General features: G+C 34.1%; 1 protein-coding gene across 4 annotated transcripts in view; it reads left to right on the top strand.

Moving 5' to 3' along the window:
* The window catches only part of CCDC91 (coiled-coil domain containing 91), a 344,660-nt gene that overhangs the window by 46,670 nt on the left and 271,862 nt on the right, over positions 1 to 26,128 (top strand). For all 4 annotated transcript variants that reach the window (XM_035027989.1, XM_035027987.1, XM_035027988.1 and 1 more), the window contains exons 2-3: positions 18,668 to 18,710; positions 20,783 to 20,861. In XM_035027989.1, coding sequence (XP_034883880.1) covers positions 18,681 to 18,710; positions 20,783 to 20,861 — 109 coding nt within the window. In that variant the 5' untranslated portion in view covers positions 18,668 to 18,680. The remainder of the gene's footprint in view (positions 1 to 18,667; positions 18,711 to 20,782; positions 20,862 to 26,128) is intronic.

Raw genomic sequence — 26,128 nt, 5'->3', positions numbered from 1 at the left:
TTTGGGAAAAATGCCCAGAAGATCTTATTCCTAGATCTTATGGTAAGTATATGTTTAATTTTTAAAGTAACTTACAAATATATTTTCCAGAGTGGCTGTACCATTTTACATTTGTGCCATCAATGTTTGAAAGATCCAGTTTCTCTATATTCTTGCCGACATTTGGTATTGTCACTGCTTTTTTTTTTTTTTTTAAGTAGGCTCCACACCCAGTGTGGAGCCCAACACAGGGCTTGAACTCAAGACCCTGAGATGGAGACCTGAACTGAGATCAAGTTGCTTAAGCAACTGTAGGCACCCCTCACTGCTTTTTATATTAGCTGTTCTAATAGTTGTATAGCGATATCTCATGGTTTTCTTAATTTGCATTTCCCTAATACCTAGTGATGTTGAATGTTTTTTAATTTGCTTTATTGTCATTCTCTTTGGTGAAAGGTTTATATATATTATCCATTTTCTAATTGGGTTTTTGTTTTTTTTTTTAAACCATTGAGTTTTGAGAGTTCTTTATATGGACCTGAGTCCTTTGTCAGCGGATATGTGGTTTGTAGATATTTGCTCCCAGTCTGTAGCTTTTCATATGGCATTGTATTTCTTTTTGTTTGTTTGTTTTTTGAAATACTTAAGACATATGGAAAAGTTATATGTAGTCCAAATGATTCCTGTATACTCTTCACCCAGATTTCCCTAATGTTAACATTTTACCACATTTAAAAAAAATCATTCTCTCTCTGTCTCTCTCTGTCTCTGTATGCATATATATATCTATGTGTGTATACACACATAGGCAAAAATACATATTGTTATAATTTAACTTAATAGGAAAATAGACTAAAAAATAGGAAAATGGACTGAACAATAGAAATAAAAAAGTAAACCAAGAACTTACTGGATTTGGCTATGATGGACTAATACAGTTTGGATTACCATCGTGCTATAAATGACTATGATACTAGATAAGATATATGAAGCATCTATTTTCAGGCATTCAACAAGAGATAGCACAAGGCTGTGATCCTTGAGAAATAGGAAACACAGGAGGTTAATTTCATATTCTCCCCAGCTTTCTACCTGAGTACACTTTCCCTGACCTAAGAAATGGAGACAAGCTAGGGAACTGTGATTTTGATGGGTAGAGGAAACAAAGATTAGAGTTTGGGGAATCATGAGGCAGTTGGAATTTGCAGGCAGGGTATTGGAGAGGGAGTTACAGAGAAGTAACTTCAGGAATCTGCATAGGGTTTCCTTTAAATATGTATGCACCTAATAACAGAGCTTCAAAATACATGAAGGAAAAAGTGACTGTGTAGGATAAAAAAACGTATTCACAATGGTGAACAGCATTTTTTGGGGGGGGAGGGGCAGAGGGAGAGACTCTTAAGCAGGCTCCATATCCAGTGCAGAGCCCTACGTTGGGCTGGATTTCACTACCCTGAGATCATGACCTGAGCCAAACCAAGAGTCAGACGCTTAACCGAGTGAGTCCTCCAGGTGCCCTGAACAACACTTTCAGTCAATGTGACCTAGGTGACATTTGTAGACTGCTATCACCAATAGTTTGAGAATATACATTATATTCATATGCACAGGGAACTTTTACCATGTCTTTCTTTTGGGTGCTTAGTGGAGGTCTTCATGATGGACATTTGGATTGTTGTTACTTACTTTTATTTTTTTGTGTGTCCAGTGGGTATAAAGTAGCAGTAGCATTTCATTGTTTTAAAATTTGTTTTTCCCTGATAATCTTTGAGGTTGAGAGTCTTATTCATTCAACAAAAATACATTGAGCACCACCTCTTTGCTAGTCACTTCTAGGTTCTGGAGATAATTGGTGATCAAACTGATAACAGTACTTGTCCTTGTGGAGTTTATATTTAGTGTGTGTCAGGGAGACAAAAAATAATCATAAATTCAAGAAATAGATAAAGTATGTTAAATGCTAAGTGCTGTGCAGGGAAGGAGGAATTAGGAATGCTGAGGGGAAGGTTTTATTTAAAATTGGGTAGTTACAGTGGAAATGATATTTGAACCAAGACTTGGTGGAAGTATGGAAGTCAAGCAGCTCTCTGAGGAAAGAGTATTCTAGGTAGAAAGGATAGTGCAAGGTCTTAAAGCATTAAAAAAAACTGGCTATCTATATTAATTATCCAAAATCAACTTAAAAATCATATTAGGACTTGATCATTTTGTAATGATAAAAAGTTAAATTCATAAAGAATGTATAGCATCAAATATACAGCAAAAAATGGGTAGAAATGTAAGGAGAAAGTGGTACCTCTATTATAATAATGAGAAATTTTAACTCACCTGTGATTATTGATAGGTGAAGCAAAAACAAAACAGAAAAAACCCAGCAAGGATATAGACCTAAATAGTACATTTTGTGGACATAACCTAGTTATGATATACTAGGACAGAACCTAGTATATATAGAATAAAAAAGACACATAACCACAGTTAAATCAGAGATTAAAAAGATAGTGAGAAATAAAAGCCATTTAAATCAGAAATGAAGTAAAATTGTCTTTCTTAAGGTGATAATGATACTTAGAAAACCCTGAAATTACACACACACACACACACAGAAAAAAACTGTTGGAAATAATAAATGAATTCAGCTAAGTAGATGGATATAGAGTCAACACACAAAACCAGTTGCCTTTCTATACAATAACAATGAACAATCTGAAAAGGAAATTAAGGAAACAATTCCCTTTATAGTAGCATCAAAAAGAGTAAGATACTCAGGAGTTAACTAAGGAGGTGAAAGACTTGTACAATGAAAACTATAGAACATTTCTGAAAGAAAGATGACATAAACGGAAAGACATCCCATGTTCATGGATTGGAAGACTTAAGATTGTTAAGATTTCAATACTAACCTTACTAAGTGATCTACAGATTTAATGCAATCCCTATAAAAATCCCAATGATTTTTTTTTTTTATTTGCAGAAATATAAAAACCCATCCTAAAATTTGTGTGGAATCTCAAGGGACCCTGAATAGCCAAAATGGACCTGAAAAAAAAGAACAAAGCTGGATGACTACACTTTCTAATTTTAAAACTTACTACAAACTAAGCAATCAAAACAGTGTGGTACTGGCATAAAGACAGATGTATAGATCCACGGACTAGAAGAGAGAGCCCAGAAATAAACCCTCTCATATATGGTGAAGTGATTTTTGGTAGGGATGCCAGGGCCATTGGATGAGCAAAAGATAGTATTTTCAACAAATGGTGCTGGGAAAAGTAGATATCCACCTGCAACAGAATGAAGTTGGACTCTTTACTAATACTGGATACAAAAATTAATTTATAATGGATCCATGACCTAGTGTGAGATCTAAAACTATAAAAAATTTAAAAGAAAACATAGAGCAAAACTTTGACATTGGATTTAGCAGTGGTATCTTGGATATGATATTAAAGGCACAGGCAACAAAAGAAAAAAATAGACAAATTAGGCTTGATGAAAATTTTTAAAAGTTTGTGCATCAATGATATAAACTACCAACAGAGTAAAAAGATAACCTACAAAATGGGAGGAAATATTTGCAAATAAGGGGTTAAAATCCAGAATATATACAGAGCTCCTAAAATTCAACAACTGAAAACAAACCACCAGATTAAAAAATGGGCAAAGGACTTGAATAAAATCTTTTCAAAGAAGATACACAAACGAGCATATGAAAAGAAGGTTAACATCATTAACTATTAGGGAAATGAAAATCAAAACTATGAGGTACTTCCTCATATTCAATAGGATGGCTATTGAAAAAAATACTGTGGGGCGCCTGGGTGGCTCAGTTGGTTAAGTGACTGCCTTCGGCTCAGGTCATGATCCTGGAGTCCCTGGATCGAGTCCCGCATCGGGCTCCCTGCTCAGCGGGGAGTCTGCTTCTCCCTCTGACCCTCTTCCCTCTCGTGCTCTCTCTCATTCTCTCTGTCTCAAATAAATAAAATCTTAAAAAAAAAAATACTCTGTTGATGATGATGTAGAGAAATTGGAACCCTTGTGTGCTGTTACTGGGAATGTAAAATGGCACAGCTGTTGTGTAAAACAGTATAGTAGTTCCTCAAAAGTAAAACTAGAATTGCTATATTATCCAACAATTCCACTTCAGGGGATATACCAAAAAGAATTAAAAGCAAGTTCTTGAAGAGATATTTGTATGCCAGTGTTAATAGCAGTATTTTTCATGATAACTAAAACATGGAAACAATCCAAATGTCTATGGAAAGATGAATGGATAAGCAAAATGTGGTATTCAATAGACTATTATTCAGCCTTAAAAAGGAAGTAATATCAGAGTGTCTGGGTGGTTCAGTTAGTTAAACGTCTGAGTCTTGATTTCGGCTCAGGTCATGATCTCAGGGTTGTGAGATTGAGTTCTGCATTGTGCTCCACGTTGGGTGTGGAGCCTGCTTAAGATTCTTTCTCTCCCTCTGCCCTTCTCTCCCTCCCCACGTGTTCGCTCTCTCTCCCTCTCAAAAAAAAAAAAAAAAAAAAAGTTTCTGACATGTGCAACAACACAGAAGAACTTTGAGGACGTGATGCTATGTGAAATAAGCAGTCATAAAAAGGCAAATACTGTATTATTCCACTTAATGTGAGATACTTAGAGGAGTCAAAATCATTGAGCAGAAAGTAGAGGAATGGTTGTCAGGGACTGGAGGAAAGGGGCATGGGGATTTATTATTAACAGTTCAGAGTTTCAGTTCTGTGAGGTGAAAAGAGTTCTGGAGATGGATGGTGGTGATTGCACAACAGTATGAATGTACTTAATACCACTGAACTGTACACTTAAAAATGGTTAAGATAATAAATTTTATGTTTACCACAATATAAAAAGATAATGACAATACTGTTAGCAACTATATGCCAACTATTTTTTAAAAAACTTAGAATGGTCACATTTCTAGAAAAATATTACTTACAAAAATTGAGGGAGAAATTAAAAGTCTGAATCATCCTATAATTATAAGAAATTGAATCTTCCCACAAAGAAAGCAACAGCCCAGATGTTTACTAAGCAAGTTTCTACCAAAATTTTAAGAAATGGATTATTCCAATCTGTTGCAATCTCTTTTAATTAATAGAAAAGCAGGGATGTTGCACCAGCTAGTTCTGAAAGCCCCACATAACCCTGATACCTAAAACAGATGAAGACATTACAAGAAATGAAAATTATGGATATATGTCCCTCATGAATGTAGATGTAGAAATCTCAAATAAGGTAATAATGCATTGAAACCAACTTTGTGAAAAGGCATACCCTCTTCCCACGTTGGGTTTATTTCAGGTGTACAAGAATGTTTTACTATTATATGATCTATAAATGTAAATGATGACCTTAATAGATTAAAAGAAAAATCATGATAATTTCAATAGATACCAAAAAAGCATTTAATAATCAATTTAAATTCATGGTAAGAATGCTTAGTAATTAGGAAAAGAGGGAAATTCTTTAATCTGTTGGGACAATTAAGAAAAACAGTCATCAGCAGGTATCTTTTAAAATGGGGAAATATTAAAAACATTTCCTTTAAAAACAGGAATGACATAGGCACCCATTCTAGATATTATTGCTACATGAGAAATCATCTCAAACTTAATGACAAAACAACTAATGGATTCTGAGAGAAACTTGGACAGTGCAGAATAAGAAGTTTTGTTACTAATCCGCCCTTTATAATATATCAGTATGACTCGAACACTAGACTTGATGTCTAGGGGCTGGAATCATCTGGAAGTATGTTCCTTTATCTGGTGATTTGATTTCATTTGGCAGTCTGGGAACTAAATCAGGCCATCAGTTGGAAAATTTACATATGGCTTCTCTGTGTGGTCTCTCCAAATGGTGTGGTTTGGCCTTTTTCACATCATGGCAGCTGGGTTCTAAGTGCAAGCAGTACTAGAGCACAAGGCAGAAATGCAGTGCATTTTTATGACCTATATGGGGAAGTTACACAATGTTAGTTTTGGTGTGTGTATTGGTTGTGGAAGTTACATAATGATCTACATAGATTCAAGGGAAGAGGACAGAGACTCTACAAATTATTGGGAGGAGTATCAGCGTTACATTCTTAGAAGAATGTGTGAGTTGGGAGATATTTTTGTTACCATCTTTGGAAGATATAATTACTATATTGCCTCTTGTACTTAACATCTGTAGAGGACATAGCCAATGCTTTAAGACAAGAAAAAGGAATTAGAGGTATTACAATTGGAAAGGAAGAAAGAAAAGTATTATCTGGAGGCAATATGATCATTTACATATAAAATCAAAAGAATATAGGTAAATTATTAGATAGAAGAGTTTGGCAAAGGTGAGTAGCCATATATAGATAGACTAATATACGGAAGTTAATTGCATTGTTATAAAATAGTGACAAACAACTAGGAAACATACTTTAAAAGAAGACATTAAATGATATCATAGGATATCATTATCTAGGAATAAACATAGCAGGGGCTATATAAGACTTCTTTAGGGAAAATAGTAATATTCTATTAATAGGCATTAAAAAAAGACTCATTCTATATTTGAGTCATAAGATATATCACGTTTATGAGCAAAATGGTTCAATATCATAAAGACTTTATCTCTACTGAAATAAATCTACAGCCAGAAACCAGTCCACACATTTAAGGAGCTTTGGTATATGATAAAGATGGCATATCAGATTAGTGAGAAAATAAGTTACTATTTAATAAATGAAATTGTCAAAAGAAAAATTGGATCTCTGCACCTACCATATACAAAAGTTAAATTGCAGATTGGTTAAGTACTTAGGTATCAAAAATAAAATATTAACTTTGTAGAAAATACAGGTGTTTGTCTTTTAGACCTAGGGATAGGAAAGGATTTAAAAAAATATGACTAAAATTTGCTAAGTTATAATATAATAGATTAATACAGGTAGTAACCCAAGATATTTTGTTCATCAAAAGTTACCTTAAAGGATATGAAGAAATAAGTTATAAAATAGAGGATATTTGCAATATACAAAGCTCACAATGATTGATATCAAGAATATTTCTAAAATTATATAAATCAAAAGGCACAGACAAAAAATAAAGAAGCTATAAATAGGTATTTCACAAATTATATATGATTAATAATCATTTGAAGAGATTTCAACTTCATTAATAATTGGGAAGATCAAATTAGGTACGCAGTGAGATACCATTTAAAACCAAGTGTTGGAAAGGATGAGGATTCACAGTACTTTTATACATTGCTTCGACAACTACAATTTCTGCAACCATTTGGAAAATAGTTTTTCATTATCCCATGAAGCTAAATGTAGACACACTTTATAACCCAGTGATTTTACTTGTAGGCATATACCCAAGAGAAATACTGTATATATACAAAAGTGGATGTGTTGGAGAATGTTCATAGCATCTCTGCTCTCAATAGCAAAATAGACACTGAAATGTCTACTGACAGGAAAGTGACTGAATAAACTGTGGTATATTACGTAGTAAAAAAAATGAATGGTAGCTGAAATAATAATGACATAATATGTGAAAAAGTTAGGTCTCCCTAATTTATATGTCATGGGACACCCTTTAAAAATAGCTAAAATAAAAATAGTATGCTTTTTGTTAGTAGATATAGATAAAATGAAACTCTATTTTTGAAGGCAAGGGAATGATGAAAAATGAATTGAGGATTGTGTCCTGGGGAAGGGTTGCATGTAATTTATTATCAGGATCTTTAGTTTTGTGCTTGGTGGTGGGTTTCCATAAGCTGATTTTATTAGAAACAAACTAATAATAATAATAGTTAGTAATAATAATAATAATAATAATAAACCAGATCCCTGAGGCAGGGTATGACAGGGAGGCCATGTAGTTAGAACAGAGTAAATCAGGGGGAGTTAGTTATAGATGAGGTCAGGGAGGCAGTAGGGGCCTCTAATTAGGTCTAAGACAAAAGTAAACAAATATTTAACAAGGGTTTAAAGCTATTTGTGAATAATGTATTTGAACACTGGGACACTAAGTTTATAATTTCACTCTTGTCTACCCAAAATAGTTTTGTGGTTTATTGTATCAGAATAACTTATTCCAGGTAGGTGTGATTATTAGGTATATCTATCCAGATAAATGAGATTTCACTGTAAACAGAAAAAAAATATAAATGAGAATATATAAAACCATGAAGGAAATGAAACACTTTCTTATTGGAGAGAATATTAAATGTGTGATCTTCTGCACTTGATAATGTCAACACTGTTTTTACCATGTTGTATAGTATGCCCTTTTATGCCTTAATATTGTAATGTAATTGTAGGCTTTTTATAGGACTTATTTTTACTTTTAATGATCAATGCCAATGCAATTCACAACTTTGTTTTTATGCTTACTTTGCATATGAGGCTCCAAAGTTCATGTCTCATAGAGGCATGGATTTTTCATTCTTGTTTTGAAAGCTTTGAAGGTCAGACTAACGTGATGATAGTCTTAGAGCTTAAAACACAATGGTTTTAGAACAAGTCCAGTGTGATAAATGGATTGGGGAGCAGGATGACAAGTAAGTTCTGGTAATTTTCAAGAAATAGTGATTGTATCTGAATCAGAAGGATGATCACCAGAGGAGAAAGGAAAGGAAGAGTGGGGAAAATAAAATAGGATTGAATGACATACTTGGCTACAGTATAAAGCAAAGAATGTAAGGTGACACTAGTTTCTGCATTTTAGGGGGATTAAAGAATAATATTATTGACTGAAAATGACAGATTCAGAATAGAAAGTATTTAGAAAGTTCTTTATGAAGAAGAAAGGAATTTAATTTTAGTCATAGAATAATATTTTTAGAGGATCTTACAATGCAATATCTTAGAAGTCATCTAATCATTCTGTTCATTTTACATATGAGGACACTGAAGTCGAGAGAGGTGTGGTGATTTGACCCGAGTCACGTGGTTCAAATACACACTCTTATATGATTGCAGGATATGGATGTGTTGAAATTGAGGATGGTAGCAGAAACTAGGTTATAGAGGTTCATTAATTCATTCTAAGAATTTTGATTTCATCTATAAAGTGATGAGGAGTTGCTGAAAGATTTTAACTAGGTGAGTATTTAAAAGGATCATTTGGGTAGCAGAATGGAGAATGGAGTAGAAAAGGAGCAAACTGGAAACAGAACTATTTTGAAGGCTGATGGTATAAACCAGATGAAATACCATGGTGGCTTTAACTAGAGTGAAGGTATTGGGGAGGGGGGTGGATGGATTCTAAAGGTATTTAGGACCTAGGATTTGGTAATTGACTGGATGTATGAAGTGAGAGAGAGAGGGAGGCAAAGATGACTCCAGGATTTTGTCTTGGCCAGCTGTTTTGAGATGGTAGTACCAATCACTGAGTGAAGGTATTCTGGAGGAAAAGTAAATTGACTTTGATGGGAGAGATCTTGAGTTCCGTTTTGCTTGTATTGAAATTGAGGTGCCTGTTATATTGGAAAAAAGGCTATTCAATTGTCTGTTGTTTATGTGGCTCTGGAGTTCAGGAGGTGGATCTTAACTAGAGGTTTCTTAGCTTGTATTTGTGAGTCCAATGGAATGAATGAGATAGTCTAGGGAGCGTATTTGAATTGAGATAAAAAGAAGGGGTAGGTTGGAGTGCTTAATTAGGAACACCATCATTTAAAGGGTAGAAATACCTGCAAGGGAGATTGAGAAGAAGCAGCCAGAGAACTAGGAAAAAAGAGGGAAAAGAAGTATGGTTGTCTTGTAACAGGATGAGTGTTTTGAGAAGGAAAGACTGGTCAAATGGTGTTAGTGTTCAAATAAGACAAGGAATTGAAAGTGTCTTTTTGCATTTAGTGAAAAGGAGGTAATTGGTTACAGGCATCACTGTAAGAATAGAGCATTTATGAAGTTGAGCTGTGAAAAGGAGGGAGCTGTGGTTGGAAAAGAATGTGTAGTTGAGGATGGTTTTGCTTTTGTTTTTGTTTTGTTTCATTTTTAATGATATAGGACCTGGAGCATGTTTCAGTGTTTTGGGAGGAGCCAAATAAGAGGAGGAAGTTAAATATTTAAGAGAAAGTACAATTGAGAGAGCCATGTCTGAGAACACAGATGAAGGAATTAGCTTTAAGAAAGTAGAGGGATTCCTCTTTCTGTGTGAGCAGAATAAACTGGAATAGTTTGGTACAGATGCTGGTAACTATAGTTTTGGTGGAAAGATGTTAAGGGACTTTTCTTAAAATGCCTTCTGTTTTAGCAGGAGGCTTGGTTATGTGCTTTGGTTACAGGAAGGAATGGGGAGGTTGGTAATTTGAGGAGCATTGAGAATCTTTGAAATAGTTGCTGGAGAATTAGAGAAAGTGCCTTAATGAGAGAAAAAATGGGTGTGATGGGCAGCACCATGAATCCTGTTGAAGATGGGAAACATGAATTTTATAGTGAATTCTCTTAAGTTCTCAGCGGAAGTCAGGTAATTGGATATTGTTCGTGGTTCTTGGGAGCCATTGTCAGTTGCCTTGTACCACTCCAAATTTGAATCAATTGAGAAATAGAACCAAGTAATAGGAATCAGAAAAGTGCTTTTATTGTTAAAAGTTTAGTGTAAATGTGGTTTGGACTGAGGTGGAAATGAGTCTCCCACAAGTTCTCTTCTGAATTAAATTTATACATCCAGTCACAGGCTAAAAAACATGTCTTTATGCTAAGAAAATGAAGTTCTTCTCTGATGAGCTTCTTTAATGCACATTGCACTAGAGGAATAATATGTTTATGGGCACACAGTTCCCAGTGAGGAACTCAAAGAGCTTGTACTGTGTATGCATGCTGACTTCATACATTAATCTCACCCAACAGAGAACCTATGGATGTTCTGCTGTCACTACTATTTTTCTCTTGGGAAGTAAAGAAGAGAGAGAAAGAGACTGTAGTATTTCTTAAATCTTGTTTCTATCCAGAGAAGGTCTGTGTCCTCTTTTAAAATGTGAGATGAGGTGGTACACCTACCCCCTAACATTGAGGGTCAAGATTTTGCCAGATAGGAGGAGTATAACTGATACAGTGAGTATTTTGAGTTGACAGTAGGATAGCCATATAAAAGTATTTATTATTTGCTTGGAAATATATAACTGAACACAGTGAGGTGGTTAATTTTGGAAAATTTGGGCAGAGCATTAAGATCATGATTAAATGCAGTCTTTGAAGAACAGGATAATGAGACAGGATCGTAGATCCATCCATCAGCTGAGGGAAGAATTGCTATGAAGGAGTTGGAGGAGGAAGTAACCAGAGGTTGGGAAATAGGTAAGGGTTTGGAGAATGTAAGTGCTGTGCAATTTTTGTTTCTTGTTATCAGCTGGGATATATAAATTTTTTGAATGAAGGCTGGCAAAGACAAAAACTTAATGGATAGTACAGATGAAAATTATATAAAGGAAAATATTTAGTTACTAGAATTACCAGTGGTTGGGATGTCTTCCTATCTGGTTATTTATGAATAGGATATTTTTCAGGTAGTAAATATATATCTCAGTTATTTTTTTTTAACTTGTGACATTTTGCCATTGGCAGTAGTATTTGTAGTATAGCAATAATTTTGTAATTCAGCTTCATATAGGAAGTTTCAAAAGTATTATTAACCCTAATAATAGCTGGATACTTAAGGGAGAGGTGGGTAACAATGTAATTTCTCTTAAGATGTGGGCCTTCAAGCTCATGCCTTTATATGGGTAGATCTATTTCAGTGCTAGCAACTTGATCCTCGACTACTCAAGTTCCAGCATGTTTTTCTTAGAGAAATAAAAGGGAAAGGGAAGTCATGTGGGAACTATTAGCAACTCATTTGCTTTCATTTAGTGATGTATTCCAAAAGCACTGATTCAAAAATATTCTTTGAGACCCTACTATGTGCTGCTCAGTTGAAGGTGCCAGAGAGTTAAAAGTAGGTAAAAGAAATGGTCCCTGCACTATCTCAGAAGAGCTTATATGAAATTAGGTCAAAAAAAATTTTCCTTGAATAGATAAGCCTGAAATTCTGATCTTATATGATTAGACTCTTCAAATTAGTTGAGTCTTAGTGGCTCTTCTTTTTTAACTTTGACTAAAGGGTATGTGTGTTTGTGTTTGTGTGTGTGTGTGTGTGTGTTTGTATATTTCCTTTGTTCTGTTTCCTTTTACCAATTTATGTTTGCCCAGGACAGTTAGAAAAAAAAAAATCACTTGTCTGTTGCTTCTAGGAAACATGGCATGAAACAGGATCAGATGGAAAAATATTGGGATTATGGGGATGTTGTTTACCCAGTAGTTTTTCAGATGGAATAGAGATTGAGTTAAGTGCTAAGTGGACAATGTTAACAGTAGGACACTTTGGGCTGATTGAATAATCTGGATGATCTTTGGAAATTGTACTTTTTGAAGTCAGTTACCTAAGTGGTTTTTTTTTTCTTAGATTTTTTTTTTTTCATTTTGTTTCATTTTTAGCAACTTTGGTGTTTGAGATGCACTTTTACATTTTGTATAAACTTGTAATAAATGTTAATGTTATAAAGGAGACTAACATGAAAAAATTTAATTTTTTCACTGGCTAAATACTAATTTAAAACATTTAAGCCTTTGTTTATAGTTTTGTTAAAGAAAAAAAAAAAAACTTTGAGTTTTTTTTTTCCTGAATATTTTGATAGAAAGAATAGATGGTTGGCTTATTGTGCCATGATGTTTTTTTAATACTATCATTAAAGAAATTAATTATATATGCATACAGTTTAAAGTTGTAAAATATTTGTTATGAAACGCAGCCATCTCCTATCCCTGCCTTTCTTTTCTCGCCTCTCCATTTCTTGTTTTCTAGAAGCAAGATGTTTAGAACATATAGTTGATTTTTTTAGTGTTTACCAGTGCATCCCTAAACATGTTTGTTATTGCTGCTTCTTGATTTTTCAGTTTCATACCCATCAGCTTTCCAATATGGAAGATGAAGCTTTGCTGTCTTTCACCACCCCCTCTAATACCCATACCACATAATTCATCTTCTTTCTCTTACCTTTCCAATATGGTTTTATTATAATTTTGGTGCCAGTAGTTATTCATTATTATTGCTATGTAAATAGTATTCACAGCTAAAAAATATAGTACTGTAAAAATGTTTACTTTTCCTGTCTAACATACCATTTTCTCTCTGTTTTCATTTGGTTAATGTTTTAATCACTAATTCAAATCTGAATTTGCCCCCAGTTGTTTAACATTACTCATGTATGGTAAAACACATGAGACAGACTTTTAATTTGATTTGCTTGAATACTTCACCCAGGAGCTTTCTGATCTGTGCAAATTTAGATAGGTTGCTCCCTATTCTTGCTATATAGATAGCTTGGGACTCACTTTACCATTATTCTGGGAGAATTCCCTTTGCTTTTCACTTTAGTTAGATCACCTATTTTCTAATCCCATTTCTTCCTTGTGTCTTACTCCCTTGGTTTACTCCATAGCTTTTTTTTTTCCCTAAGATTTATTTATTTGAGAGAGAGAGACAGAGAGTACGTGCACGCACGTTGTGGGGAGCAGCAGAGGGAAAGGGAGAGAGAAACATAAGCAGACTCTGTGCTGAGTGCAGAACCCCAGGGGGCACTTGATCTCATGATCCTGAGATCATGACCTGAGTCGAAACCAAGAGTTGGATGCTTAACTGACTGTGCTACCCAGGCGCCCCTCCATAGCTTTTTAAGAAAGAATGGGAAATAATTTTTTTTGAGACTTTGCAGTATGAGTATGACTTTAGTCTTCCCACAAATTAGTTATTTGTTGGTTTGGCTCATTTTAGAATTCTATGTATTAATCATTTTCCCTCACAATTTTAAAAGCATTGTTCCATTATTTTTCACCTTCCAGTGATGCTGTTGTGAAGTCTTACGTTATTGTATTCTTTATCCTTTGTATGAAACCTATTTTATCCCTCTGAGGGCTTGTAGGATCTTCTTTTTGTCTCTACTGTGCTTTAGTGTGGGTTTGTTCTTCTGTTTTCTTGGATTAAATCTGGAAATCATATCCTTTAGGTTTAGAAAATTTTCTTGAATTATTTTGTTGATGATTTCTTCCCTTTTTTCTGTTTTGTTTTTCTAGAATTCCCAATATTAGATAATGCATATTCTGGACTGGATCTTTTAATTTTCTTATGTTTTTACTCTGACTTTCCATTTCCTTTTCTTTTATACTCTTCTTTTTAAAAGAAATTTCCTCAGCTTTATTATCCACCCTGCAATTTTTCATTTCTGTAATCATTTTTATTTTCAAGACCTTAGTCTTGGTGCACACCCCTCTCTCATTTCTCCCCCCCCCGCCCAAAATTAGGGCTTCCTATTCTTATTTCATGGATGTACTATCTTCTATTGTTAACTCTCTGAAAGTACTAGTTATAGTTTTATTTTTTTGACAATTTTCTTGTGTAGACTCTATTCCTTCCATCTTTTTTCTTTCTTTTTTTTTGCTTGGTCTCTTGTTTTTTATATTAGATACTTTCTTCATATGTAAGAGTGAATGAAGCACTACTAATAAAGTACAAACATTTGTATAATACTTAGAATGTGCCAGACACTGTTGTGCTTCATCTATTTTCACTTATTTAATCTTCATAAGGACTTTAAGAGCTAGTTACCATTATTATTAGTAGTAGTAGTATTAGTATCACTATGTGACGGATAAGGAAACTGAGGTACACAGTGTTTAAGTAATCTGCCCAGTGTAACATAGTTAAGTGGCAGAACTAGAATTTGAATCAAGGCAACCTGACTCGATAGTCTTTTCTTTTAGCCTTTATGCTATTCATCCTCTTATTGAAATCAGGAGCAAATTGGAAATTCTGTGCAACTGGGTAGGGTTTGTCAAAGTAATGTTACCTGAGTGAACTGTTTTTTGTTTGTTTGTTTGTTTTTGATGGAGTCTCTCATGAGGTCGTTTTTCATGTGTTTAGATTCACCAAAGAAGAATTTTTTAAAAAATATTTATTTATTTATTTTAGAGACAGAGAGCAAGTGTGGAGAGGGGCAGAGGGAAGGAGAGAATCTTGAAGCAGACTCCCCCCCCTGAGTGCGGAGCCTGACACGGGGCTCAGTCCCAAGACCCTGAGATCATGACCTGAGCTGAACTCAAGAGCAAGTCGCTTAACTGACTGAGCCACCCAGGTGCCCCAGAGAAGAATCTTCTAAGATGATGACTAGAGACTGAAACCTAGCTGCTTGCAGTTTGGTTGCCAAGTAATCAAAGAGGATTTGGAGAATGGGTCTCAATATTTAATATAACTTTTAGTCCAGCAGTCTCAGTGTCTTCTAATCTGGACCCTTGACTTTATCCTGTCTAGGGAATAAACCTTCAGTCTTCTGTGATGAAGAACTGTAAGTTGTCCTGTTTTGCAGTTTCTGGAAGGGGATCTTGCTGTACATTTGCCACTCTTATTTTGAGTCTCACCTTTACCCAACTTTCATTGCCATGCATTCCTAAGCCTTTTGTAGATTCTTTGATGTAAATGTGATTGATTCTTATTTTCCCCAGTGGTAGTTTTAGATTCATCTTCCTTATATTTGCTTTCAAATTTTTTTGCAGTTTTCTCATTTCACATTCTCTTTGACCCTGTGTTTATGCAGAAACAAACAATCAAAACAAATCTTTGCTATCTTTTAGGAAAAGACTTTAATTAAAATTCATGTTTTTAATGTGCCATTTAAAATTCTCTGTTAGGTCTGTTGAAATAGATCTCAAATATCTCCCACCTGAAGCACTTCATGAGGTGCCAACTAGATATATCACCATCTGAAAACCTTTTCCTCCCACCCTGGACATTTTTTCTTCTTTCTTAAGGCTGCTTTATAGCTCATATTCTTAACATTCACATGGTTTTCTTATACTCTTCCCCTCCTGCCTCCCCAGACCATAACTCCTTGAGGATCTTGGGTGTTCTCTTCTACAAAGTTGCTTAATAAAAATTTGTTACATTAAGTGTTGTATATATGTTTTTCTTATAAAATATCAGCAATGCATTAAATACCGAGAATAATAAAGGAGGGAATTGATACAATAGTGCAACAGAAGAGATCAAATTCAGATATAAAGAAGTCTGAGAATTGTTAAACTAGATACTGTGAAATCTTTCAATGTAGATACCTAATCATAGTAATCACACATCTTTCCTCCTGCCATGACACAAAGAATGAGCTACATGATCTTCCAACATTTGAGCCAGGCTCATGACTTTATAAGTTACATGACAGATATATTTGGTGTTGCTGTATTATATTTAATGTTAAGTGCTAGAAATAGTCTAAAAAATTATAAATGCATTTTAGATAAAGTAATGTTTTAAATGTGCTGGAGTAGCTAAATCTATAAAGGAGACCACACTTGTAATATTTCCTTTTTAAAAACTAATTTTTAGTTTTTGTATTTAGTGAAGTTGATTTGTACATATCAGTGCTGTTAATTTTACTTTCTCCTGGTCTTTGTAATGTTCAGAAGGAAACAAACTATTGCAGGATTTGAAACTAAAATATTTGGAAAAATGTTAATGCTTTAAAATAATAATATTTCTTTAATTGTTATATTTTAAGAAATTCAAGACACATTTATCTTTTAAAATATATTAGTATTTCTTTGAAAATAAAGTAGAGGAAAACTGTCATCTTCATTTTAATATGTAAAGGTTGCTGGGATATGGAAAACATCAGTGATCATTGCTATATTCTTTTGTGGAGTTAAGTCAGTACTTAGGAAGGTGAGGGTATTCGGTTCATTACCACAGGCAAACAAGCTGAGGTGATTGTTAAACATGGCTATTTATTTTTGTTTTCAAGTTTTCTGGCATCTTACAAATAATTTATTGGGATGTGATTTACAAAAACACATAGAAGCATTACTCTAGAAATTCTGTTATTTTGAAATTGTATTATTTGGACACAGTGTTGTAGATGCTAAAAATATTCTTTAATTGTCTCTGAGATTCATGGAATACATGTGGAAAACACAAACTTAGTGTTTATAGTTTGACTTGGTTAATTCTCAGTATCCATATCACTCTTATTTCATAATTTCTTCATGAAAAATATAATCATATACAGATTTCTATTTGCTTGCAATACAGAATTAATGTGAATTCCATTTCAAACTAACCACCATCAAAAGTTTCTGAAAGTCTGGTTTATATTTTTTAAGTGTTGTATGTGGATGACTTGCTTAGCTTTGATTTTTGTGAGAAATACATCTTTTAAAAAAGTTTTCATCAAACTATTAAATTGCAGGTAATGGTGACAACAGTGGTGTCTCATTTTGGTTAATTTAATGTCCTTCCTTTTTATAATGTACTTCTGCCTCCGTATATTCCTTTTAGTGTCATTACCTACCTAAGTTTCTGTGAAAATAAATTTTCTTTGTCTATTAAAACAGTCCTTGAGATTGTGTTTCATTGTTTATTTTTCTTTGACTAGTTTTTGAGTTTTATTTTTGAAGGCATTAATATTAATTTCATTGACAAGATAAGATCTGGCTATAGATGACTACTGCTTCATCACTTAAGGCAGAGTACCTTAGAAAATGCTTTAGAGTCATTGCTTAACATGGTTTAATTTGTTTAGCTGTTTTTTTTTTTTAGAAGCTGGAGAAGGTTGTTTTCCTGTAACCAAGTCCATCTTGTATTAGTGAGTCAAAGAAACTATAATTAATAATTTCAATACATTCACTTTTGAAAAATAAAAAAGGAATCCAGTTATTATTGACCAGAGTATTACTTGTGGCTACTGATTCACAATTTATTGTGATTTTTTTTTTTCATTTAAATGTATACCATCTATTACTTGTTTTGCTTTTCCAGGTTTTTTTGATTTTTTAATGGTTTGTTAGATAAAAGCTTTTTCTTTTTCTTCTTTTTAAAAGTCCCAGTACTCATGGTTTTCTCCTTCCATTTTTGTGATACACATTAAGGACAAAATAAAGCATGTATTATCTTAACTGCTTGTCTCTCTTACATAGTTTAACTGTAAAGAAAAGAATTGAGGATATTCACTTGTGTTTTTCTCTTCCCTGGTCTCCCATGAATACATGACTTGATTTATCTTGATCAGCCTAGTAACTTGCTCCACATTTTTCCAAAAGTGCAAAGCAGTTTCAGCTAAAAATACACATATCAAAATGCTCCAGAAGTTGTGGCCACAGCTCAAAAATGCTGATCAATTTTGAAAATCTAAATCAACGTCGGCCATGAAACCGAGGGAAGAACCTTTGTGGTGGGGGACAGATTTCCAAAAATTCACCACAGTTCTGTTCTTAGCTGGAGTTTGTGCTGATGTTGCCAGACAACTGAGGAATAGATGCAAAAAGCAGGAAGCATTATTGAATTGAGCCCTAGCGCCAATTTGGGAAAAGCAAATTAAAATGTAAAAGAATATTTTTCCACTCCTGGCATCTCAACACAAAATGGCAAAATACATGGCTGCTGAAAAAGTCACAGAAATTGCTAATTTTGCCAAAAAAAACCCCAGTCTTTTTGCATTAAAAAATGCATACCCATGTAGTTAAAAAAAGTAGATTTTTTTTTTATCTCAAATGAAATAGTTTTAATTTACAAGTCAAATACATTTAAGTCAGAAAAGTGTTTTGACATAAATGACTGTGTGTGTGGGCTTGTTTCAATGTCTTCTGATATTTTTCAGGTGCACTTGAAGAATGGATGATGATGATTTTGGTGGTTTTGAGGTATGTGCAATTACCTTATTTTGCTTATGTAATTGCTTTAACTTTGTGGGATTATAATGGAGCATACTATTTTGAAAATGTATTATTTATCGTTGGTACTCATGATCATTTCTTCATTTTTAATGTAACACTGGAATAAAAAAGTGAAATCAAGGAAAATGAAACATATCCTTTTTGAAAGATAAAACTATTTGAATGCATGGTCATGCCCATGGAATGGTTTAAATAGACTTAATTAAGTGCTACTAGTGGAAGCATTAAAGAAGTTTTAAAAATTGTCAGCTGACGATTTTGCTGGGCTACATGTCTATTAGGAAATACTTGTGAGATGAAGGATGAGTATTGCAGATCTGTCACATATTTTCATGTTTACACCTGTAATGAGTTGATTTAGTGTATTAAATACATAGCCTTTTGGTGGCTTATAGAGCTAATTAGTATGTTTGTGTTGTTAGATTATTCTCTCAGGTTTAAGTTGGATGCTTTGTAAGTGGAAATTGTTAGCTGAAGAAGCACTGTCTTTTCCTTAATCCTTTTCAGTGTGTGTTCATTTTATTGAAATATTTTGTAACCCAGTTATTTTTATGGAGCCAGTATAGTCTTGCAGGAAAATCTCTGGATTAGGAGTCAGGATGCCTGAGCTCAAGTCCTGGAACTACCAAGTGAGCTCTGTGATTTTTTTTTTTTTTTTCCTTTTTAGTAAGACTTTCACCTAATTTGGAATTAGAGATTCTTTATTAAAAATAAGGAGTTTAATTAATGATGTTAATAGGAGAAACAAGATATTAGGTATATATTCAGTATTCTGAATATCATGAAAAAGTGGTGTGAGTTTTTTAAGAATAGGATCATTTCTTGTCCGTTGATCTTAATATCTGTCAGTGTGGACATTCCTGTTTTGTGCATTTCATCTGACACTGGTTTTTGTTTAGCACATTTGTATGTTTTTTGCATTTTCTTTAATCTTTTAGGTTTTGTTGGGTGATTGAATCTTTTACTGAAATTAACACTTAAAATTTTGTTAAAATTTTTTTCATTTGAGGATAATAGATGTTTCAGATATCATCTTAGTTTATTGTTTACAAGTTGTCAGTTATTTGAAGGTTTAAACTTAGTACAGTTTTCTTTACTTAAACCATGTTTGATTTATTACATCAGAAAAAAATAGAGTGAGTAGTTTTCCTCAGAGTAAAATTATACTTCCATGTTACAGTCAATGGGCCTATTCCTTTCAGTATTACATATTTACAATGTTAACCAATTATTCCAATTTAATTGGTTGTTAGGGTTCTTTCTTTTTATATCTGGTTGTAGAAATATGGAAGCTCTCCATCCTTGGTTAAATAAACCATGTTCATTTTTCATAGTTTATAGGTAATAGTTACTATATTCTATGTCACTTAGCTTATGTGGCAGATTGCCTCAGTTGACTTCTTTTTGGCTGACAACTCAACGCAGAATCCAAATTGAAATTCTGGTTCTTTTTCTTAGTAATAATTTTGCTGTGATCTGGACAATTAAGAGAGAGAAAACTCTTACCTACAAACTCAGCATTCAGTAATTGACTGTCCCTTACTTTTAAAACTGTTTAATAGGAAAGCTTGTTAATTTAAAACATCAGTTTTAGGAATTTTCTAAATGTTGAATCTAGGAAGTCCACGTGGTAGGTTATTGAAGAATATAGATGAATCCTGTTTGTTTAGATTGATCTCTATTAGGTCTTGTGCTAATTAATGAAAAAGATATACTTAGTTTAGAGTACTTAGATATAAAGTTCTCAAGTAAAAATGTGATCGAGGATATACAAAAGAAAATTTTCATTAGCAGGAGATGTATTTTAGTAAGGAAGGGAGATTTGTACTTAAAAATAACAGAGCGTGCATACTGGGGGTGGGGAGTAGTGGTTGGGGTGGTAACTATGAAGACTGAAAAAAAGTTGAGTATTTGGGGAGAATTTGAAAATGTGTGGTATATCACAGAGAATATGCTTGTGGGACTGGAAGGCTTGATTGCTTAAATAGCATTTATACTTTCTAGATGTTTGAAAATAAATTTGCCTCTTTTTTTTCTAGGCTGCAGAGATTTTTGATGGTGGAAATGGTGAAACCCAAACTACCTCTCCTGCCATTCCTTGGGCTGCTTTTCCTACAGGTACTACTATGCAGTAACTAGAATTTTTTTTTTTCTTATTTAACACTTTGCCTTTTCTTTGAAAGCCTCTTTTTACTTTTGCACTTGGCCTTCTTTGATCTGAAAAATGGAATGATCCAGATTTAATTTAGGTTTTTTTCATAACATATTATAAATTGCATAACAAATTCTGCAGTGTGGCTTGAGGCATGATTCCAAATATGATATCATGAACATTAAATGAAATTAAAGTATAATTTACATTTCCTAATTCATCTTAGTTTTAGGAAAATGAAGTACCAAGTAATATTTTTAGGCTGTCCAGTTCGTTAATTAAAAAGACTTCTTATTCTCATATTCTAAAAATATCCTAAAGTAATTTAATATCTTCATCAGTATTTAAATTTAGAAGTGTTCCCCCCACCCCCGGAAGGTCATTCAAAAGTATTAAACATTAAAATTTAGCCATCCAAGAAATCAAATGCAAAAATAAATTCCATTATGAGAGATATTTTATGGAAGACCTAATGTTCAATATTAATATAATTCATGTATAAGTAGTATTTTGAATTTTCTAGACCTTTTGTTTTGCCAAATCATTGTAAAGTCAGAAGTAGAAGATGAAAGTATCCTTCTTTAGCAGCTCTGCTTAGTCTTAGATCATTAGAGTTATTCAGCCTCCAAATATTTTCCCAGTGCTCATTATGCATTAGGTGCTATGGGAATGTGTCCTTTACTTCAAGGGAAGATAGGACAGGCACATACATACTTGTAATATGAAGCAGATTTGTGATTGGGGAAGAATGATGATTTCATCATCCATTTGTTTAGCAAATGTTTATTTCATGCCTCGTATGAGTCAAGTACTATCCTTGAAGCTGGGTATATATTATTGATCTGGGCTTTGAAGGATGTTTATGATTTGAATAGGCAGAGATGGGAGAATGGGGAAAGATTTTGAAGGGAGAAAAAGCAATGAAACAAAGGTGTAAATGTGGGAAAGAGGATGACATAGTTAGGATGCTCATTCTTGTTTGAGGTATTTATGTACGTGGTTTCCTTTGCCTGGAATTTCTCACCTTGTTTCCCACCGCTGCTCTCTCCCGCTCCCTTATCATACTAACTCCTATTTGTTTTATGTGCTGTTTTTTGCTTTAATATGCCTTTTTATGGGAAGCCTTCCCAGAGAACCCTCCCACGTCTCTTTTCTGACTTGCAGTTTAGGCTGTGAATTTTGTGGGGTTAGGCATTATGTCTATTTGTCCTTTTGTTATGTCTTCAGTGCCGAGGATAGTGCCTAGCTTATAGTTGGTCCTCAATAAGTATTTATAGAAAGAGTAATTAAAGATAAAAAAAAGAATGTGGAAAGCCTTGGTGGCCCAGTCGGGTAAGTGTCAAACTCTTGGTTTCAGTTCAGGTCATGATCTCAGGGTTGTGAGATCAGCCCCACCTCTGGCTCTGGGCTCAGCAGGGAGTCTGCTTGAGATTTTCTCCCTCTGCCCCTTCTCCCTGCATCACTTGCTTGGCACTTTGGCCATTTTTTTTTTAAATTGTGGTAAAATAACATACACAATTTACCATATTAACCATTTTTAAGTGTTTAGTTCAGTATTGTTAAGCATATTCACACTGGTGTGCAACCAATCTCCAGAACGTTTTCATCTTGTGAAACTAAAACTCTGTAGACATTAAAGAATAACTACCCATTTGCCCCTACCCCCAACCCCTGGCAGCTACCATTCTATTCTCTGTCTATTTTAGACAACTCATATAAATAGAATCATACGGCTTATTTCACTTGGCACAATGTTCACAGGCTCATCCATGTTGTAGCGTGTGTTAGAATGTCCTTTTTTAGGCCTGAATAATATTCCACTATATGTACAGACCACGTTTTTCATCCATTAATCCATTGATGGACACTTGGGTTGCTTCCTTTGACTATTGTAAATAATGCTGCCAAAAGATGGGTGCACTAATTTATATTTTTAAAAATATTTTATCACTATGACTGCTGTCTCTATGTGCCTACTTTATTCTAAACCTTGGTGGGTAGAGACTGTGTTTTAAACCTTGGTGAATCCTAAGCACTTAGTATAGCATTGTGCCTTGTTAATAAGCAATGCTCAGTAATTATTTCTTGATGATTAGTAGAACAGATTTGCTATCAGAAGTAACTCCTGTTTAAAAAGTTTTTATTTGGGGTGCCTGGGTGGCTCAGTTGTTAAGCGTCTGCCTTCAGCTCAGGTCATGATCCCAGGGTCCTGGGATCGAGCCCCACATCGGGCTCCCTGCTCCATGGGGAGTCTGATTCTCCTTCTCCCACTCCCCCTGCTTGTGTTCCCTCTCTCGCTGTGTCTCTCTCTGTCAAATAAATAAATAAAATCTTTAAAAAGTTTTTATTTAATTTGTTAGCATATACTGTTATTAGTTTCAGGTGTACAATATAGTGATTCAAGAACAGTAACTCTTTTTAATTATTTTTAATTCTTTGGAGGTAATTAAATAGTCTTTCAATCACAAGGTAGAGGAAGGCAAACCTAAACTTGCCTTAAAAAATATAGTAATCTTGGAAATCTTAGATAATTAATCAAAGATGGCAAAGAAGCTATTCTCTAGGGTTCAGTTAAATTTCCCGGTCATTCCCAATACAGACAAATGACTTGGAAATAACGATTAACAAGAATAGTCAGAGATTTGCAGAAAAAGAGAAAACAGCTATTTTGTCTGGTCCTACTTTGTGGCAGCAGGTAACAGTAGAGGAGAGTAGAGGTTAGACTAAATTTTAGTTCAAAAATATTAGGGTCTAGAAGCAATAATAGTAGTACCCAGTTCCTTTACTTACTTTTTAAATTTATTTTTCTAACTATTATTCTGAAGGAAAATCATTCCAGATTTTGCATAGCATATAATATCAGAAAGTTTTTGAGTTAGCTACTCATAGAGCTGTATTTTTTAGAAAAAGAGTTTTTTCTTTTTCTAAGTCTGAGATTTTTTTTTTTAAATCATTCTCAACTATCTTATAAATTTTTATAAGACTGGTAATGTTCTACTTTTTAGGAATCTACCTTTTCAAAGTGAATGCTTATCTTCTGATACACACACATATGCACCTATAAAAGCAAATATATATATATATATCAGAATATAGATATACAAACATAGACACTCTGATTTCTTCTCTTTTCCTCATTTTTACCCCATAATGCAATTTGTCCTCCCTATCGTACCCTTTTGAAGGAAGGACTTTCTCTTTTCTTGATCTTACAGGTCCTAAGAACATTAGACTATTAGTCTTAGTTTGGGTTCAGTATGTTTTTTGATTGTTTTCTGATTGTAGCAGACCCAAAGTTTCAGAATCCATGGGATTTCTTTAAATGAATTCTTTAGTTTTTTTGTTGTTGTTCATGCATTCACTAATTCACTCATGTATCAAATGTTTGAAAGTATACTGTGTATCAGACACTTAAGTGCCATGTGCTGTGGACTTTTCCATTTTCAGTGATGCCGTATGAAAATTGTCATCTCAAATGACTGAATGTTTCATGAAATGGCATTGTTGATATTGTTAAGTGCTTTTATCAATAACTTTAGCTTCAAATATTTGATAGAGGTTTCATGAAAAGAATATTAGGTCAGAAAGTGTTGTCACGTTGCCATTGTGTGCAGTGTGGGTGGTGCTGTTTTAGAGGCAAATGACTGTTCACTTTTTACTTTTTAACTGTATAAATATAAATTGTCTAGAAGGCGAGGTGGGAGGCGAAACCTTGAATAGTGTCCTTTCCAATATGTTTCTAACTTACTTGTAGCACTACACAGAACCACATTAGAATGCATTGACCATCAAAGGGAAAAACAAGTGGTCTAGATAGATACTTTAATCCAAATTAGCTCCTTCAAAACAGCTTATATAGAGGGCAAACTAAACTGTCTGTCACAAGCCGACCCTTTAGAAGGAATAATGGGAATTGGACCAGCAGATGTTGAACCAAATAACTTAGATGTGGTTCACTTTGCATCTGGAGCTATTTGCATACAAAGCCAACAGGAAAGTTCAAACATTTTTCTCAAGACATTGGCAGAGAGAAACCTGGAAGACAGATGCCTTTTTGATTTCATGGTTCAGTTTTTCCATTCTCCATTCTCCTGGCCAGGAAAACCTAGGACAACAAATCGGTCATTTTATTAATATCCCATTACTCTTCTTGCTAACCCTGTTTTTCCAGTAGAATCTGTGTTACACATCTACAAGAGCTCAGAACCTGAGTCCACACATTTTTGTTTGAGAAAATATTGTTGTGATATTTTTCTTGAGATTGATCTGTGGTTTGCACATAGTCATAGTAAACATTAACTGAATTCATTGGTCTGATCTATATTTTGAGTAAAATTTGAAAGTGACTTATATACATACTCGTTATTTTATTATTTATTTATTTATTTATTTATTTTAAAGATTTTTTTATTTATTTGATAGAGAGAGACACAGCGAGAGAGGGAACACAAGCAGGGGGAGTGGGAGAGGGAGAAGCAGGCTTCCCACTGAGCAGGGAGCCCGATATGGGGCTCGATCCCAGGACCCTAGGATCATGACCTGAGCCAAAGGCAGATGCTTAACCGACTGAGCCACCCAGGCGCCCCCATACTCGTTATTTTAATAGACAGTTGGATAATGTTTAAAAACTTCCCATCCCTTCAACTCTGTATCCACATTAGACATTTTTGACAGGACATAAACTGGATTTCCATTGTAGTATAATAATTTTGTAGTATCTTTATACAGATTGTTTGAATGGATGATTGTCAGATAGTTTCCTTTTGCTACTTTCCGTATTTTTTTCTTAACTCCCAGGTTATTAACTCACTTTCTTTTATTCTAGAACCAGTTTTTATAAATGATAAGTAAGGTGATAGCTTCTATGAAGCTGTGAGTTATTACTATATGTGTAATATTAATTTTCAGTAATTTATGGTAGTTCCTGTCTTCATTAATTGCATATAATAGGGAGGGCGCCTGGGTGGCTCAGTTGGTTAAGCGACTGCCTTCGGCTCAGGTCATGATCCTGGAGTCCCTGGATTGAGTTCCGCATCGGGCTCCCTGCTCGGCAGGGAGTCTGCTTCTCCCTCTGACCCTCCCCCCTCTCATGTGCTTGCTCTCTCGCATTCTCTCTCTCTCAAATAAATAAATAAAATCTTTAAAAAAAAAATTGCATATAATAGGGAATATATCAGTGATATTTGTTATGACTTTGAAGATTGGGCTTATAGTGTGGTTTAGAGTCAAATAA

Source organism: Mirounga leonina, unplaced genomic scaffold, assembly GCF_011800145.1.
Source record: "Mirounga leonina isolate KUSES-001 unplaced genomic scaffold, KU_Mleo_1.0 Mir_201, whole genome shotgun sequence".
Classification (NCBI taxonomy): domain Eukaryota; kingdom Metazoa; phylum Chordata; class Mammalia; order Carnivora; family Phocidae; genus Mirounga; species Mirounga leonina.
The sequence above is the reverse complement of the archived record's forward strand: the minus strand, read 5'-3'. Positions and strand labels throughout refer to the sequence as shown.